The 14,848-nt window shown below is 42.6% G+C and overlaps 2 protein-coding genes and 1 pseudogene across 2 annotated transcripts; 2 read left to right on the top strand and 1 right to left on the bottom strand.

Annotated features, from left to right (window-relative positions):
- Window positions 1–91: 91 nt before the first annotated feature.
- On the top strand, window positions 92–14,202 carry LOC146470478 (E3 ubiquitin-protein ligase TRIM71-like). The gene is made up of 2 exons (XM_085122533.1): window positions 92–2,460; window positions 13,795–14,202. The coding sequence occupies exon 1, from the start codon at window positions 154–156 to the stop codon at window positions 2,332–2,334; it is 2,181 nt and encodes a 726-aa protein (XP_084978659.1). The 5' UTR covers window positions 92–153; the 3' UTR covers window positions 2,335–2,460; window positions 13,795–14,202.
- Window positions 6,686–13,802, top strand: LOC146470479 (E3 ubiquitin-protein ligase TRIM71-like; annotated as a pseudogene).
- Window positions 8,775–12,114, bottom strand: LOC146470480 (uncharacterized). Its single transcript, XM_085121903.1, has 2 exons — window positions 11,195–12,114; window positions 8,775–8,989 (listed from the first exon to the last, which is right to left on the bottom strand). Exons 1-2 carry the CDS (start codon window positions 11,709–11,711, stop codon window positions 8,775–8,777), a joined length of 732 nt encoding a protein of 243 aa, XP_084978029.1. The 5' UTR covers window positions 11,712–12,114.
- Window positions 14,203–14,848: the final 646 nt, after the last annotated feature.

The following is a 14,848-nucleotide window of genomic DNA, read 5'->3' on the forward strand; positions in this document are numbered from 1 at the left end:
TTATTACAAAGTGCGACAGAATAACGACTCAGCACATGGATGCACCCCACTACACATTCCGATAATTCAGTCATTCGCAACATATTAACTCCTATCTAAGTATGCATATGTCTCCGCACCCATGCAGAGTCAGTGTCGTTTATAAATTTCATCATGGAAGTTCAACAGCTTTTTGAGAATCTTAAGAAGGAGGCTGAATGCCCACTGTGTATAGAAACAGTGAAAAATCCCAAGACATTGCCATGCCTTCACTCATTCTGCCTGGAGTGCCTAGACAAACTAGCAGGCTTCGCCAGAAGACAGCTACAAACAATAATCAAATGCCCAGTTTGCCAGACATCATTCCAAATACCCGAAGGAGATACATTCAACAACTTGCCAACATCGTTTCATCTCAACCGACTGGTGGATGTTCTCGCTCTCAAAGATGGCAGCGCACAGGCCCAAAAGTGTGGCAGTTGTGACGAGAATAACTCAGCAACTTGTTACTGTTTCGTGTGCCAGAATTTTCTCTGTAAAGATTGTTTTGACGCTCACCAACGACTGAAGGCAACAAGAGGTCATCGCAATGTTTTGATCGACAAATTACAAACGCAAGATGTCGAAGAATTGATCAACAGACCAGTCATGTGTTCACAGCAATATCATGAAAATCAAGCCCTGGAGTTTTACTGCGAAGAATGCAAAGTTCCTGTTTGCCTCAAGTGCTGTGTAGTGAGTCATAATCGACACACAATGACAGACACTCACAAAGCTGCTCAAGTACAAAAGATGCGAATGGCAGAAGTTGTGAAGAAAGTGAAAGCGGAAACTGTTATTTATGAGAATGAAATTAAGAAACAAATCGAATTAATAGACAAAAACAAACACGAAATTTTGTCTGCCAAAAAGAAGATGACTGAGGCAGTGGAAGAAATGATTCGTGATTTGCGGGAACATGAAAGGAAAGTGAAGGCCAATTTGACTGAAATTTATGAAGCGCAACAAAAACATCACGCAACACGAATGGAAAACTTTGAGTTGGTTGTCACTCAGCTGAAAAGCTGCGTTGAACGAGGCGAGAGTATCTTAGAAAGAAACATCAGCGCTGAAATTCTTCAAACCAATGAAGCCATCGTCGGACGCTGTGAAGAACTATTGAATGCACGTAAACCTGAAATTTTTAAGCCACCACATGTGCATTACATACTGGAAAATAAGCTGGATATTTTGGATCGAATTGTGGTTAGTAACACCGATCCTTCGATGTCGTTAGCTGAAAGACAAAGTGAGAAAGAGTTAATGGAAGGGAAAGAAACAAATTTCACGATTGTAACTCGAGATTTAGATGGATTGCAGTACTATCAAGAAAGTGATAACATAAAAGTCCACATGTTAACTCCGACAGGCGATCAACTGAAAACAGATATAACCGACACCAAAGACGGAAAGTACAGAGTAACATACACACCACAGAGTGCTGGACAACATAGGGTGGAGATCCAAGTTAATGGTCAGCCGCTGACTGGTAGTTCCTGGGTTGTGCAGGTTGTTCCTCATCAGTATCAATTTGCGTTTCAGTTTGGATCAACTGGAGAAGGACAAGGAGAGTTTAAGGTGCCTGGCAGTATCGCTGTGAGCGATAAAACTGGAACGATTGCCGTGGCGGATGAGGACAATAAGCGAATTCAAATGTTTAGCCCTGATGGGAATTTCTTGAGAGAGATTAAACTCAGCAATAATCCTGCTTCGTTGGCATTTACCGAATCTGGTGACGTCATTGTCTGTATGCCTGATAGGGAGAATCGACTTTCTCTGTTTACTGAAGGTGGTCAGTTCATCAAACCCATCAACAATAAACATCTAAAGGAACCAATTTACATATATGTTGGAGGTGATGGTCGCATAATCACGTGTGACTTCGAGAACAGACAAATCCAAGTCCTCTCCCCTGAGGGGAATGACTTGCTTCAGTCCTTCAGTGCCCCAGACTGTGATTCATTCCCGTGTTGTGCTGTTTATCACCAGGACACATTTTTTGTTTCTTATCCAGATGCTAATTGTGTCAAGGTATTCAACAATGCAGGATTGTATCAGTATGATATAGGCTGTGAGGGATCTGGTGACGGACAGTTGAGTTATCCTATCGGACTCGTTGTTGACAAGTTTAACCAACTGATTGTGTGCGATGTTGATAACAAAAGACTGCAACTTTTTACACTGAACGGCAAGTTTGTAACTAAAATAACAGGACAACATTTGGTCGATAGCGACCTTTGTGATGTTGCCGTTCATAAGAACGGAAATGTGCTCGTAACCGATGCTGACAAAAACTGCATTTATGTTTTCCAGTAGGAGTGTTCGAGAGGGATATGTTTGGGTCATTGCCATTACCTAATATTTTGGACTTTATTTTACGAAATTCAGTACCGCAAATTTCAGAATGTAATCCCTGCTCTGATATTCATTTTACTGAAATAGGTCAGCGTACCCCTATTTTCTCTTGCTTGCGCTTAACAATTTAAAGCAGTGCGCTGATGATGCACCAGTTGAACTTACAGCCGAAAATAACCCCCAGGGCCAATAATTTAAATAGAGTCTAACTTAGGCCGTGGCTTAAGACAATTAGTGGGCCTCCAAATCTGTTTATATTAGTTTATTATTTATTTATTATTAAGTGGTTTATTTCAAGTAGAGAAATAGTTTTTCTATTCTGGAACACAAGCCTAATCTTGTTACCGTCAGCAGCGGACAATGTTTAGATATGATTGTTGGCAAAATTGAAAATGACTTAGAACGCCGTGGTTTTGTTACACACCGTCTAAACTGTCTTTTAATAACTGACGCTAAGAGTTTACAAGATTTATATGGAAAGGCAAAGGTTTCGTCAAAAAATATCAAGAAATGGAACAAATAAAAATTACGTCCGTTGAATTTTGTCGGCTTAGTGAGAAACAAGTGCTTAATTGAGATTTCGTCGCTAAACGGAAATTTTGATCATAACTTTTATTGGAAAATATCATAGACATAAAAAATGGTGCTAGAAATAATGCCATTTATTAAACCCATTTGAGAATCTCATCTCGAATTTTTCTAACAAGCCAGTCGTTGTTTTGAACGTTAGCAATAGCCTGAATTTATGATGTTGTTTTCTGAGGCGACAGAACAAGAAAATTTCATGGAACACAGGTTGAGAAAGGTAAAGGAATAGAAGCAAAAGTATCAGTCAAAACGCGGTGTGGTTTATAGACTAGTGCTTGCATTCGGGTTTCATGGAACACAAGTTGCATTGCAGAAATTATGTTTCAAGCTAATGTATCTTGCAACGTTGTGAAAAGTAGGTCCTTAGTGTACTTTTTCTTTATTTTACGAAGCAATTCTTATTGCGTATAAGTCGCAACTAAGTTGCCCTTATCGGGAAGAGGATAATTAAGTAAATTATCATTGACATCGCCATTATCATTATCATTGTCATTATTATTATAAGAGGGAGGTTACACGCACAGGCTTGTCTCAATCGTTATGGCATTAGGTTGCAAAGTTGCCGAAAAAGTCTCGTCAAACAACTCCTTTATTATTTGTTAAAAACGTTTGTTCTTCCACCGCGAGTGCATGCGTCGCTCTACAGTAAGGAAACAAATATTTGATATTATTTAGTTTCAGTTAAAGAAATCAAAAAAGCAGGTAGTTTAACTAGGACTGATAGCATTGAAAATTAAATGAAGGGATATCTAGCATTGATTTAAACCCATGCAGAGACCAAATGCAAATGACTGAACAAGTCTGTGAAGTGCAGGCAGTGTCCTTAAAGCGATAGGTTTCTATACTTGAAGAAGAAGATGGTCGGTCGTTTCTTTTTAGAATTAAAGACAGTTATTGGTGAATGTTTGTTCATGTATCATTCCACACTAAAAATATTCAAGCAATATTTGCTTCCCGTAATCCATATTCTTGCATGCAGCTTTAAAATACTGGCAGAGGCCTGGAACGGGTAATTCAACGCTTTGGTAGACTTTATCAGTTATTGTGTTCATTGCACTTGGTCACTGCAATTTGTTGAATAAATAACGTACTTTAGTTTTAGAGGAAAAACGTAGCAAAATATTCAATGTAATAATATTGCATCAGCTTATAATTAATAGGTTTGGACTGTTTATAGGTTAAGTATGAAAAAAGGCTTGTACTTGATCGTTCTTAGAGGCTTAAACTGTTCAATTAACCAATCAGTTTTAAAATAAAACGTAGAGGTTTATCTTCTTATTGAAACGTTCTTTTCAAGTTGTGTGTTTTTGCAATGTATTAGTGTTGGGAAAAGAGAGTCCCCCTTCTGTTGCTTGGACTAGCCTGACAAACAGATAATAGGCCTCCGCCATAGCATTAACCGATTCCTAGCCTTCCTTTTTTTCTACCTTGCATAAAAACATTTACAAAGTGATTGCTTCTTCTACACTTGGCACATCTTTTGTCAAACGTCGGCCATTTTCTACGCTAATGTGTTCGTGAGTTTCTCCGCAGTACTCGTTGTTCTCCGCGATCCTCTGCACTCCCAGTCTTTTCGCCACGATGTCTCATCAGTATCAATACATGTATCTCACTTGCATCTGATGCTACAGCGAGATTTTTTAGATGCTTAGCCTTTGTTTCCCCGTTTTTACAAATTTTGATCGCGGCTTTGCCACGGTTAGTCGTGTTTCATTGTGCTTCTTTCTAAACGCGGCATCTCTCACTGTGTCGCGAAGCCAGGTAACAGCGAGTATTGCAAAAACATCACACGATTTGGCAAGTGTTCTCCAGGCAGATAGCAATGATCGAACGTCTGTTCATCTCTTCATAAATTTCCAGTCCTTCGTTAATTATTATCCCCAGTCGGTCTTGAACTAATTTACGGCAAACTCGTTGAGCTTCAAAGTCTCCGACGCGGCATCATCCGGGTATTTTACTCGGCAGCGAGGTGCCAGTCTATTTGATGGCTTTAAAGGTTTGTCCGTGGGCTGTAGATGCAGTTATAAAAGTGATGCTCGAACTTGTACTTTCCTCTCTGTCTTAAATCTTGGTTATGCTTTTTCTGACACCTTGAAAAACTAACACAATAAGTTCGAAAACGTAAACTTATATTTGCGGCGAATTTCCGCTCATGATCCGCGCGCTCATAATTATAGGGATGACAAAAGATTTAACTTTTCTATAGTTCCAAAAGTACATGTACATGACGCGACGCTTCTAGTAAATAAAATGCGCATTCTTTTTTTTTTTTTTTTTTTTTTTGACTGGGCCGTTGCCAACATGGCTAAGGCACAGCTCATAAAACGCGTCGTTTATTGGTCGGCCGGCATTGCCCTAGGAATATTCGCGCGATCTACGCATGTGCCTGTATAGGCCATTTTCGAGTTGCTGTCAATCTCATTATGAAGGCGGTGCTAAGTGCTGAAACAGCAAAGAAATATCAGGAGAGAATTTTGAAAAGTTAGGTCTCTCAAAGTGGACTTAAAATTTCTTTAGAATTTGTGGTCCTTACATTGTTATCTTGACGCGTTCGAGGTTGTGAAGTTCCTCGACTGGTAAGCTATGAGTTGTGGAAGAGTCGTTATTTCTTTCTCTGTCTAGGCCGTTTAGCTGTTACCTGTTTATAGGACTGAGCTGACTGTTTCCTTAAACGTTTCCACAGCATGAAAGGCCGTGCAGCCATATGAATTTATTGCTGTAACTGATTGATAAAGTCCTGTCTCTGTATAAACAGGGCGACTGAACGTAACATTATGGAATCTCTCCGGCTAACTTGTCGTGAATATTGAAGGAGGGAATTGTTTTTAAATCAGTCACTTTAGGCTTCTGCGTTTACTCGTTGCAAATTATAAAAATGCCACGTTCTACGTGTACTTCAGCCGCATTCTTCCTTGACTGGGTCGTACGGGCGGCTTTCAAGGCTGTATCTATTTTTCACGACAGGAGCTACTAATGTGAAAATTACGAATAAATCACATGCCCTGAAAAGAAATTTAACAAGTATAAAGGCTCCCTTAATACTCTAGTGAGCGCCGCGCTCTGGTTGGTCAGAAACTGTGCTTCACTGATAACTCTGTTAGAGATAACAGAAACATTGCAGTCACTTTAACAAAGAAAGTACAGTCTACGTGAATATATTATTTTAACTGGTAGCTGACTATTGACGAAAACACACCCCACAGTCAGCTGAAAAATGATCGTTGATTTAAGCGAAAAACCTTTAAGTAAAATACAAAAATTAAAGCGATTCGACGTTTCCATGTAATAGCTAACATCATAATTAAAAACTAAAAGTTGTCAAGGTCGTCACCTTTGCAACTTCAACTGACCCTATATCTTGGTTGATGATGTTAGCTGAGAAATGGCAGTTTTTTTCAGTTGATACTGAGAAATGTTAACTGAAAACTGTAAGTCCGTCTGCGCTTTGCCTGAATATAGTGTGAACCCCTTAAAGGATACATTGCTCATTTTGTGGTACGTGTTAAAAGAAATTGCTGCTAATAAAATTGCAGTTCTTACATGCATCACTTCTCATTTTCAGCCGGCTTCATCGAACACCACTGGCAAAGCCTGGAAACGACTCAGCACATGGATGCACTCGACTACACATTACGATAATTAAATCATTCGCAAGATATTAACTCCTATCTAATTATGAATATGTCTCCGCAGCCATGCAGAGTCAGTGTCGTTTTTAAATTTCATCATGGAAGTTCAACAGCTTTTTAAAAATCTTAAGAAGTAGGCTAAATGCCCACTGTGTAAAGAAACAGTGAAAAATCCCAAGACATTGCCATGCCTTCACTCATTCTGCCTGGAGTGCCTCGACAAACTAGCAGGCTTCGCCAGAAGACAGCTACAAACAACAATCAAATGCCCAGTTTGCCAGACATCATTCCAAATACCCGAAGGAGATACGTTTAACAACTTGCCCACATTGTTTCATCTCAACCGACTGGTGGATGTTCTCGCTCTCAAAGATGCAAGTGCAGAGGCCCAAAAGTGTGGCAGTTGTGACGAGAATAACTCAGCAACTTGTTACTGTTTCGTGTGCCAGAACTTTCTCTGTGAAGATTGCTTTGAGGCTCACCAACGATTGAAAGCCACAAGAGGTCATCGCAATGTTTTGATGGACAAATTGCAAGCGCAAGATGTCGAAGAGTTGATCAACAGACCCGTCATGTGTTCACAGCAATATCATGAAAATCAACCACTGGAATTTTACTGCGAAGAATGCAAAGTTCCTATTTGCCACAAGTGCTGTGTAGTGAGTCATAATCGACACACCATGACAGACACTCAGAAAGCTGCTCATTAATGCTCCCAACCCATGAGAAATAAGAACACAACAATGATATGTGGGGTAAGGGGTTGGGAATGAAGTACTCCAATAGCAGGCCAGTGGAACTAAATGCCATCAATAACTGAATCACTAATCTGGCTTGGTAAGGGGGGTCAAAGCCCCCTCCTCTCCGGGGATGCAGGTCACAAACCCCTGGGAGAGGTTCCTAATCCTCTTCGGGGCTGCAGTCACAATACCCCAAAAGAGGTCCTTACTCCCTTTCAGGGCTGCAGGTCACAATACCCTGAAAAGGTCCCTACTCCCCCTCAGGGCTGCAGGTCACAATACCCTGAGAGAGGTTCCTAGTCCTAAGGGAGTTTTCCTAATCCTCTTCGGGGCTGCAGTCACAATACCCCGAAAGAGGTCCTTACTCCCTTTCAGGGCTGCAGGTCACAATACCCTGAAAAGGTCCCTACTCCCCCTCAGGGCTGCAGGTCACAATACCCTGAGAGAGGTTCCTAGTCCTAAGGGAGTTTAGACTCATGGTTACCATGGTAACCCATCAATTCTGTGAGTCTATGGGGCCAAGAGTGCCTGTAAGGGAGCACTTCATCCCCACAAATACACAAAGTGTATTCCCCATAGACGAAACAACCCCGACCCCTAAAATAAGTAATGAATTAACTAATTAAAGGTATCACCTAACAGCTGACGGGAAACCCCAGAAAGAAGGGAAGGTGGGCAATGAACATATCTTTCATAGCAGTCAGAGGACCACCGCCCCAGTGTTTTTATTAGCCAAGGGGGAAGGCCCACAGTAGCCGAGGTTGTGGCAGCTCCAATTCTATAGCTATGTCCCGCATACTGAGAAGGCTGAAAGCCTGACATAGAGAGAAGCTGCCTAGTTTCAGAGGTAAGTCCCGCTTTTGTGAGGGGAGCGCCAGACAAGTACTGAAAGAGTGGACCTAGTGTGGTCCCCCGGTAGGACAAATAATTTGTCATAGCTAAAACAGGGCAGACCTTCTGGTCAGTCCTTCCAATAACAATAGTCTGACCCGAACGAAATGGGTCAGTTTTGGATATTTTTATCCTAACTGTCATATGGTCAGGGTTCTGAATACTGGGGAAAAAGGTTACATCCCCTGGAGACAAGTGGAGTGTACATGAATAGGGTGAGTTGCAGGTCATTTCGCCCAAGCGGAGGAAACCAAAAAAGGCTAAGGTCATGGCTGCCCATACCATAATGGAGTCATAACGAGTGGTGGTTGGGATTGCAAGAAGTTGGAAGAACAATTTCAGATGGTTTATTGTAATAGGGAGTCGAATGCGGGTAGAATCGCCCTGGGAACGCTTGATGCCGCGGCAAATCAACTGCAGGCGCAAGAATTTCTTAAGGTCCAGGTCATAGCCTGAGCGGATATGCAGGTGTCTAACTGCAGTCAGGTAACCCTTGATGGATGAGTGTTTAATTGTTTTGGCTAAATAGGCAACATACTGAATAAGAGTCTCTTCATTGGTTGGCAAATAAATTGACCTGTGTGGGCTGTGGAGGGTGCAAAAGTCCAAAAAATCTACGTTCACCAGAGGTATATGTTTGTTTAGTAGAGGCAGCAACAGAGAGACGTAAGTACTTCTGGATGTCAGCACTCAGATCACCAACATTGCCAGGGGTACAGGACATGGGGTTGGGTCTGCGTGAGGGGCCAGTCTGCGAAATCGCTCCATCTGAAATCGAGAGAGAGAATCCGCGATTTCATTTTTCTTGCCTTCAATGTGTTCCGCCCTTGGATAGAAGTTATGTCTTAAAGTTAAGAGGGTAAAATGGCGAACCAGATCCATAACCCTAGGAATGTGGGATCGTTTAGAGTTTACTATACTGACAACCGATTGGTTGTCACAATAGAAAGCGATACGCTTATTAGCAAACTCATCCCCCCATAGGTGGCATGCTACCACCAGAGCAAATAACTCTTGCCAGGCAATGCTTATACCAGGAGCATTGAGCTGGTGGGGAGTCTCCCACCTACCCTGAAACCATTTCTGACCTAATATCCCACCGTACCCAAGTGTGCCTGAGGCATCAGTATGGAGTTCTAAGGAGTCGGAGTCTAGCCATGAAGTAGGGAGGAAAAACCCGGCCCGATTCCAGGTGTGGATAAACTGTTGCCACATAGTGAGATCCTTGAAGAAACCCTTGCTTAATTTAATGTGGTGGTGAGGTTTAGCGACTTTACAAGTTAGCTCAATCATGCGCTGAAGAAAGGGTCTCCCAGGGGGGATAACTTTGCATGCAAAGTTCAAAGTCCCAATGAGTGACTGTAACTCCTTTTGGGGTGCATGTCCTTTTTGTTTGAAAGAGGGCAAGGGAGGCCTGTATCCGTTCCACCGTATCTGCTGGGAGTCTGGCCTCCATCCGGTGTCCAGGATAATTCCCATGAACTCAAGGGTAGTAGAAGGGCCCTCTGTTTTGTGGGGTGCAGTGGGGATACCCAGATTCCTAAAGGTCAAGAGCATGCTATTCAAGCTCTGTTGGCATAGCAAATTTAGAGGAGGAGAGGATAATGCTGGTTCGATGATCAAGAAATCATCGAGGATATGACAAACAAACGAAACCTAACATTGATTGAGGAGGATACACTCTATTGCATCGGACAGTAAATTGAACAGGAAAGGGGCACTCCTCAAGCCAAAGGGAAGAACTTTGTCATAGTAGTAGCTACCCTCCCAATACATGCCGAATAGCTCATAATCTGAAGGCCTAAGAGGGATGAGGCGAAACGCTGACTCGATGTCGGTCTTCGCAAGAAAGCACCCTTGGCCGTGGCTCGAAATCCCTTGGATTGCATTGTCGATTGTTATATACTGAAGGCTGAAATCCTCCTTGGGGATTGAAGAGTTGATACTCGTCTCTCCAGATTTGGGGAAAGATAAGTGAAAGATGGTCCTAAACTTAGTAGAATGTTTTTGGGGGACCAATCCGATGGGTGACACCTGGAAATTGGGCAGTGGTGGGCTGGGGAAAGGACCCGCAACTCGCCCCCGGGCCACTTCCCTGGAAAGGTTTTCTGAAACAATATTTGGTTGGGAAAGGGCAGTGGGCAGATTCCTAGAGAATCTAGCAACACGTCTCCCAGTAAAACCCACATCGGCCCCATACCTAAGATTATTACACAATTTGGAGACAAATTCCTGATCAGGATGATTAATCAATGTTTCCTCAAGTCGTAGTACATTAATAGGGGTCGGGAGGGGGCAAGTATTGTTCTCACTTTCGATGAGAGGGACTTGATTTTGAGCTGCCACCATGGTCACTATCTTTTTTCCTCCCCCCTTCCCGCTCTGGTTGCCGCACAGGGTGGGCCGGGCAGTCAACCCTTGGGTGCAATCCACTACATCTGTTACACACATGTCTAAAATAGCAGGGGTCTCTATTACATGTGCTGCCCCTATTGTAAAAGTTGCATGTGCCTCTGTTCGCGTCCCCTGTTGTAGACAAATTTCGCTGGGGTCCATTGGAAAAAAGCGGATACTCTTCTTTGAGTATCGCTGGTGACACAGTAAAAATGGTTAACCAAAGCTGAGTGTCAACCACTGACCAATTAATAGACTTATTTACGCTAGCTTTCTGGCGAAACTTAAAGTCATAAATGGCCCATCCTAACCCTTTGTGCACACGGGCTGCGTATCTAATTAAACTCACATATTGCAAAAGTTCCTGCGATCGTGTTGGGAACTTGTCGATTAGCACACTCATATAGGACGTAAAAGCAGTGGTCCACTGTTCAATACCGGTAATAGAGGTGGAGGCCGTCTGCTTCGATTTCTTCGACACCTTAACGACGGAGTTCTCTAAGGAGAGGACAAGATTATCCTCCTCGTCGTGCAGCGACAGGTTCTTAGGAAGTAGTTTGGAAAGATCAAAAAACTCACCACATTGGATGTCTTTGATATACTGCCCTGGGATGGCTTGGAAGGGCGATGCGAAGTTTACCGCCGCAGTGTTCGTGGGAACTGTCGTTTCGGGCGCTGTGCCACGCACAAGCGAAGCGGGCCTTTGGGCAAGGAGGCTCGACGAAGCACTCACAGCGGCCCTAGCCGCTTCGGTCGCTATCTCCCTGGCAGATTGTTTCACAGTGTCCGCAATTGATTGTTGGATCGTCTGTATCTGGCCGTCTGTAAACTCAGTGCGCTCTTGCCTGTGTGCCGCCGTTTCGTAGTTGTTTGGAGTTACTGGTTCATGTTCATTGATGTTTTGAACCTGAGTTGGTGGTGGATTGTTCAGCTCCCGGAGCCGGCGTTCGAGAGTCCTTCGGACTCCTGTCGACGGAATCCCATGTTGAACGCAAAGAGAGCGAAGGTCGGCGATGGATAGGGCTCCAAGCACGGTCGGGTCGATATTCGGTTGTGCGCCTGGGCGGGAAGTCGACCGGCGTGCTCGTGGCGGCATGATTTGCGGTCCTGAAACTTAAAATCGCCTCACAGGATCGCCTCACAGGATAGGGAAAACGTCTCAGAAGCGAGCGAAGAAACAAATTGAACGGCTGCGAAAGTTATTAAAAGACACGTCGTAGAAAAAACACGTCGTAGAACAAGACAACTACAGTTTGCTAGCTCGCAGCGAAGGAATGAATGAACACAGAACTCGTGCTCGATGTCTGAGGATTGATTGACAGTGAAATACCAGCCGATTCTGATTGGCTCAGCGTACAGTTTGCGTTACTAATGCATGTGATCCCGATAAACTTTGGACTGTGAAACCCTACCCCCTACCTTAAAGCATGTCACACAAGCAGCACGTAATCTCTCATGGTTGTCCCATTAACGTAAATTTATGAGGACATAAATTGGTCTAGTACAAAAGATGCAAATGGCGGAAGCTGTAAAGAAAGTGAAAGAGGAAACTGTTATTTATGAGAATGAAATTAAGAAACAAATCGAATTAATGGACAAAAACAAACACGAAATTTTGTCTGCCGAAAAGAAGATGACTGAGGCAATGGAAGAAATAATTCGTGACTTGCGGGAACATGAAAGGAAAGTGAAGGCCAATTTGACTGAAATTTATGAAGCGCAACAAAAACATCACGCAACACGAATGGAAAACTTTGAGTTGATTGTCACTCAACAGGAAAGCTGCGTTGAACGAGGCGAGAGTATCTCAGAAAGAAACATCAGCGTTGAAATTGTACAAGCAAATCAGGCCATCGTTGGACGCTATGAAGAACTACTAAATGCAAAGAAACCTGAAATTTATAATCCGCCACATGTGCATTATATACTGGAAAATAAGCTGCATATTTTGGATCGAATTGTGGTTAGTAACACCGATCCTTCGATGTCGTTGGCTGAAAGAAAAAGTAAAAAAGGGGTAATGGAAGGGAAAGAAACAAATTTCACGATTGTAACAAGAGATTCAGATGGACTGCAAGGTTATTATGAAAGTGATGACATAAAAGTCCACATTTTAACTCCGGCAGGCGATCAACTGAAAACAGATATAAAAGACACCAAAGACGGAAGGTACACAGTAACATACACACCACAGAGTGCTGGACAACATAGAGTGGAGATCCATGTTAATGGTCAGCCGCTGACTGGTAGTCCCTGGGTTGTGCAGGTTGTTCCTCATCAGTATCAATTTGCGTTTCAGTTTGGATCAACTGGGAAAGCACAAGGAGAGTTTAAGGAGCCTTGCGATATCGCTGTGAACGAAAAAACTGGAACGATTGCCGTAGCGGATACCGAAAATAAACGAATTCAAATGTTTTGCCGTGATGGGAATTTCTTGAGAGAGCTGAAACTCAACAATAAGCCTAGTTTATTGGCATTTACCGAGTCTGGTGACGTCATTGCCTATGTGCCTGACGGAGAGAATCAGCTCTCTCTGTTTACTAAAGGTGGTCAGTTCATCAAACACATCAACGATAAACATCTAAAGAAACCGGTTAACATATCTGTTGGAAGTGATGGTCGAATAATCACAAGTGATTTCGAGGACAGACAAATCAAAGTTCTCTCTCCTGACGGGAATGCCTTGCTTCAGTCCTTCAGTGCTCCAGGTTGTAATTATAAGCCGTGGTGCGCTGTTTATCACCAGGACACATTTTTTGTTTCTTATCCTCTTGTTCATTGTGTCAAAGTATTCAACAATACAGGAGTGTATCAGTATGATATAGGCTGCGAGGGATCTGGTGACGGACAGTTGAGGGGTCCTTTCGGACTCGTTATTGACAAGTTTAACCAACTGATTGTGTCTGCAACTTTTTACACTGGACGGCAACTTTGTAACTAAAATAACAGGACAACATTTCTTCGATAGCGGCCTTTGTGATGTTGCCGTTCATAAGAACGGAAATGTGCTCGTTACCGATTCTTACAAAAACTGCATTTATGTTTACCACTAGAAGTGTCCGAGAGGGGTATGTATGGGTCATTACCATTACTTAATATTTTGGACTTTATTTTACGAAATTCAGAAGCACGAATTTCAGACTGGTATCCCTGCCCTGATATTCATTTAACTGAAATAGGTCGCCTCGGGGTACCCCTATTTTCTCTTTCTTGCGCTTGACAATTAAAAGCAGTGCGCTTATGACGCACCAGTTGAACTTACAGCCGAAAATAACCCTAAGGGCCAATAATTTCTATAGAGTCTAACTTAGGCCGCGGCTTAAGACAATTAGTGGGGCCTTCAAATCTGTTCATAAGGGGGTTTTTAAGTAGAGAAATGGTTTTCCCTTCTGGAATGCAGGCCTTCTTGTTACCGTCAGCAGCAGACAATGTTTAGATTTGACTGTTGGCAAAATTGAAAATGGCTTTGAACGCCGTGCTTTTGTTAAACACCGTCTAAACTGTCTTTTAATAACCGACTCTAAGAGTCTACAAGATTTATATGGAAAGGCAAAGGTTTAATGAAAAAATATCAAGAAATGGAACAAAAAAAACATCACACTATTTGGCAAGTGTTCTCCAGGCAGATAGCAATGATGAACGATTTCTCTTTGTCGGATGGAAAATCCTCGAATTTTTCATTAACAGAGTTGACTACCTTAGAATTGTCAGGCGTATCGAACGTCAACTCTTCATTAATTTCCAGTCTTTCATTAAATTGCTGGAACCTTACGACAACCGCGTTGTTATTTCCAGTTGTCTTGAACTAATTTACGGCAAACTCGTCGAGCTTCAAAGTTTCCGACGCGGTATCACCCGGGTATTTTACTCGGCAGCGAGGTGCCAGTCTATTTGATGGCTTTCAAGGTTTGTCCGTGCGCTGTAGATGCAGTTATAAAAGTAACGGTTGGACTTGTACTTTAATGGCTGTCTGAATTTTGGTTATGCCTCTGTTTTTTTCTGACACCATAAAAAACTAACACCGTAAGTTCGAAAATGGAAACTTATTTTTGCGGCCGAATGTCCACTCATGATCAGCGCGCTCATAATTATAGATCTGAGGGCTAGAATATTTATAGTGTCACTGAACATAACGCGTAAATAATTGTGATCATACTGTACTCAAAGTGTAAAATTATTGACAAAAGATCAAGTTTTCTACAGTTCCAAAACTGTATGTACAGGAAGCGACGC

The sequence above is a fragment of the Pavona decussata genome, unplaced genomic scaffold (assembly GCF_977016875.1).
Source record: "Pavona decussata unplaced genomic scaffold, jaPavDecu1.1 SCAFFOLD_114, whole genome shotgun sequence".
In the NCBI taxonomy this organism is placed as follows: domain Eukaryota; kingdom Metazoa; phylum Cnidaria; class Anthozoa; order Scleractinia; family Agariciidae; genus Pavona; species Pavona decussata.

Excerpts from the sequence above, each read along its gene's own strand:
- LOC146470478 (XM_085122533.1), top strand. The coding sequence starts at position 154 with ATGGAAGTTCAACAGCTTTTTGAGAATCTTAAGAAGGAGGCTGAATGC.
- LOC146470480 (XM_085121903.1), bottom strand. The coding sequence starts at position 11,711 with ATGCCGCCACGAGCACGCCGGTCGACTTCCCGCCCAGGCGCACAACCG. Across the intron at positions 8,990-11,194 it reads TATCAAAGACATCCAATGTG|ATGGAGCGATTTCGCAGACT; the intron begins GTGAGTTTTTTG and ends TCTCGATTTCAG.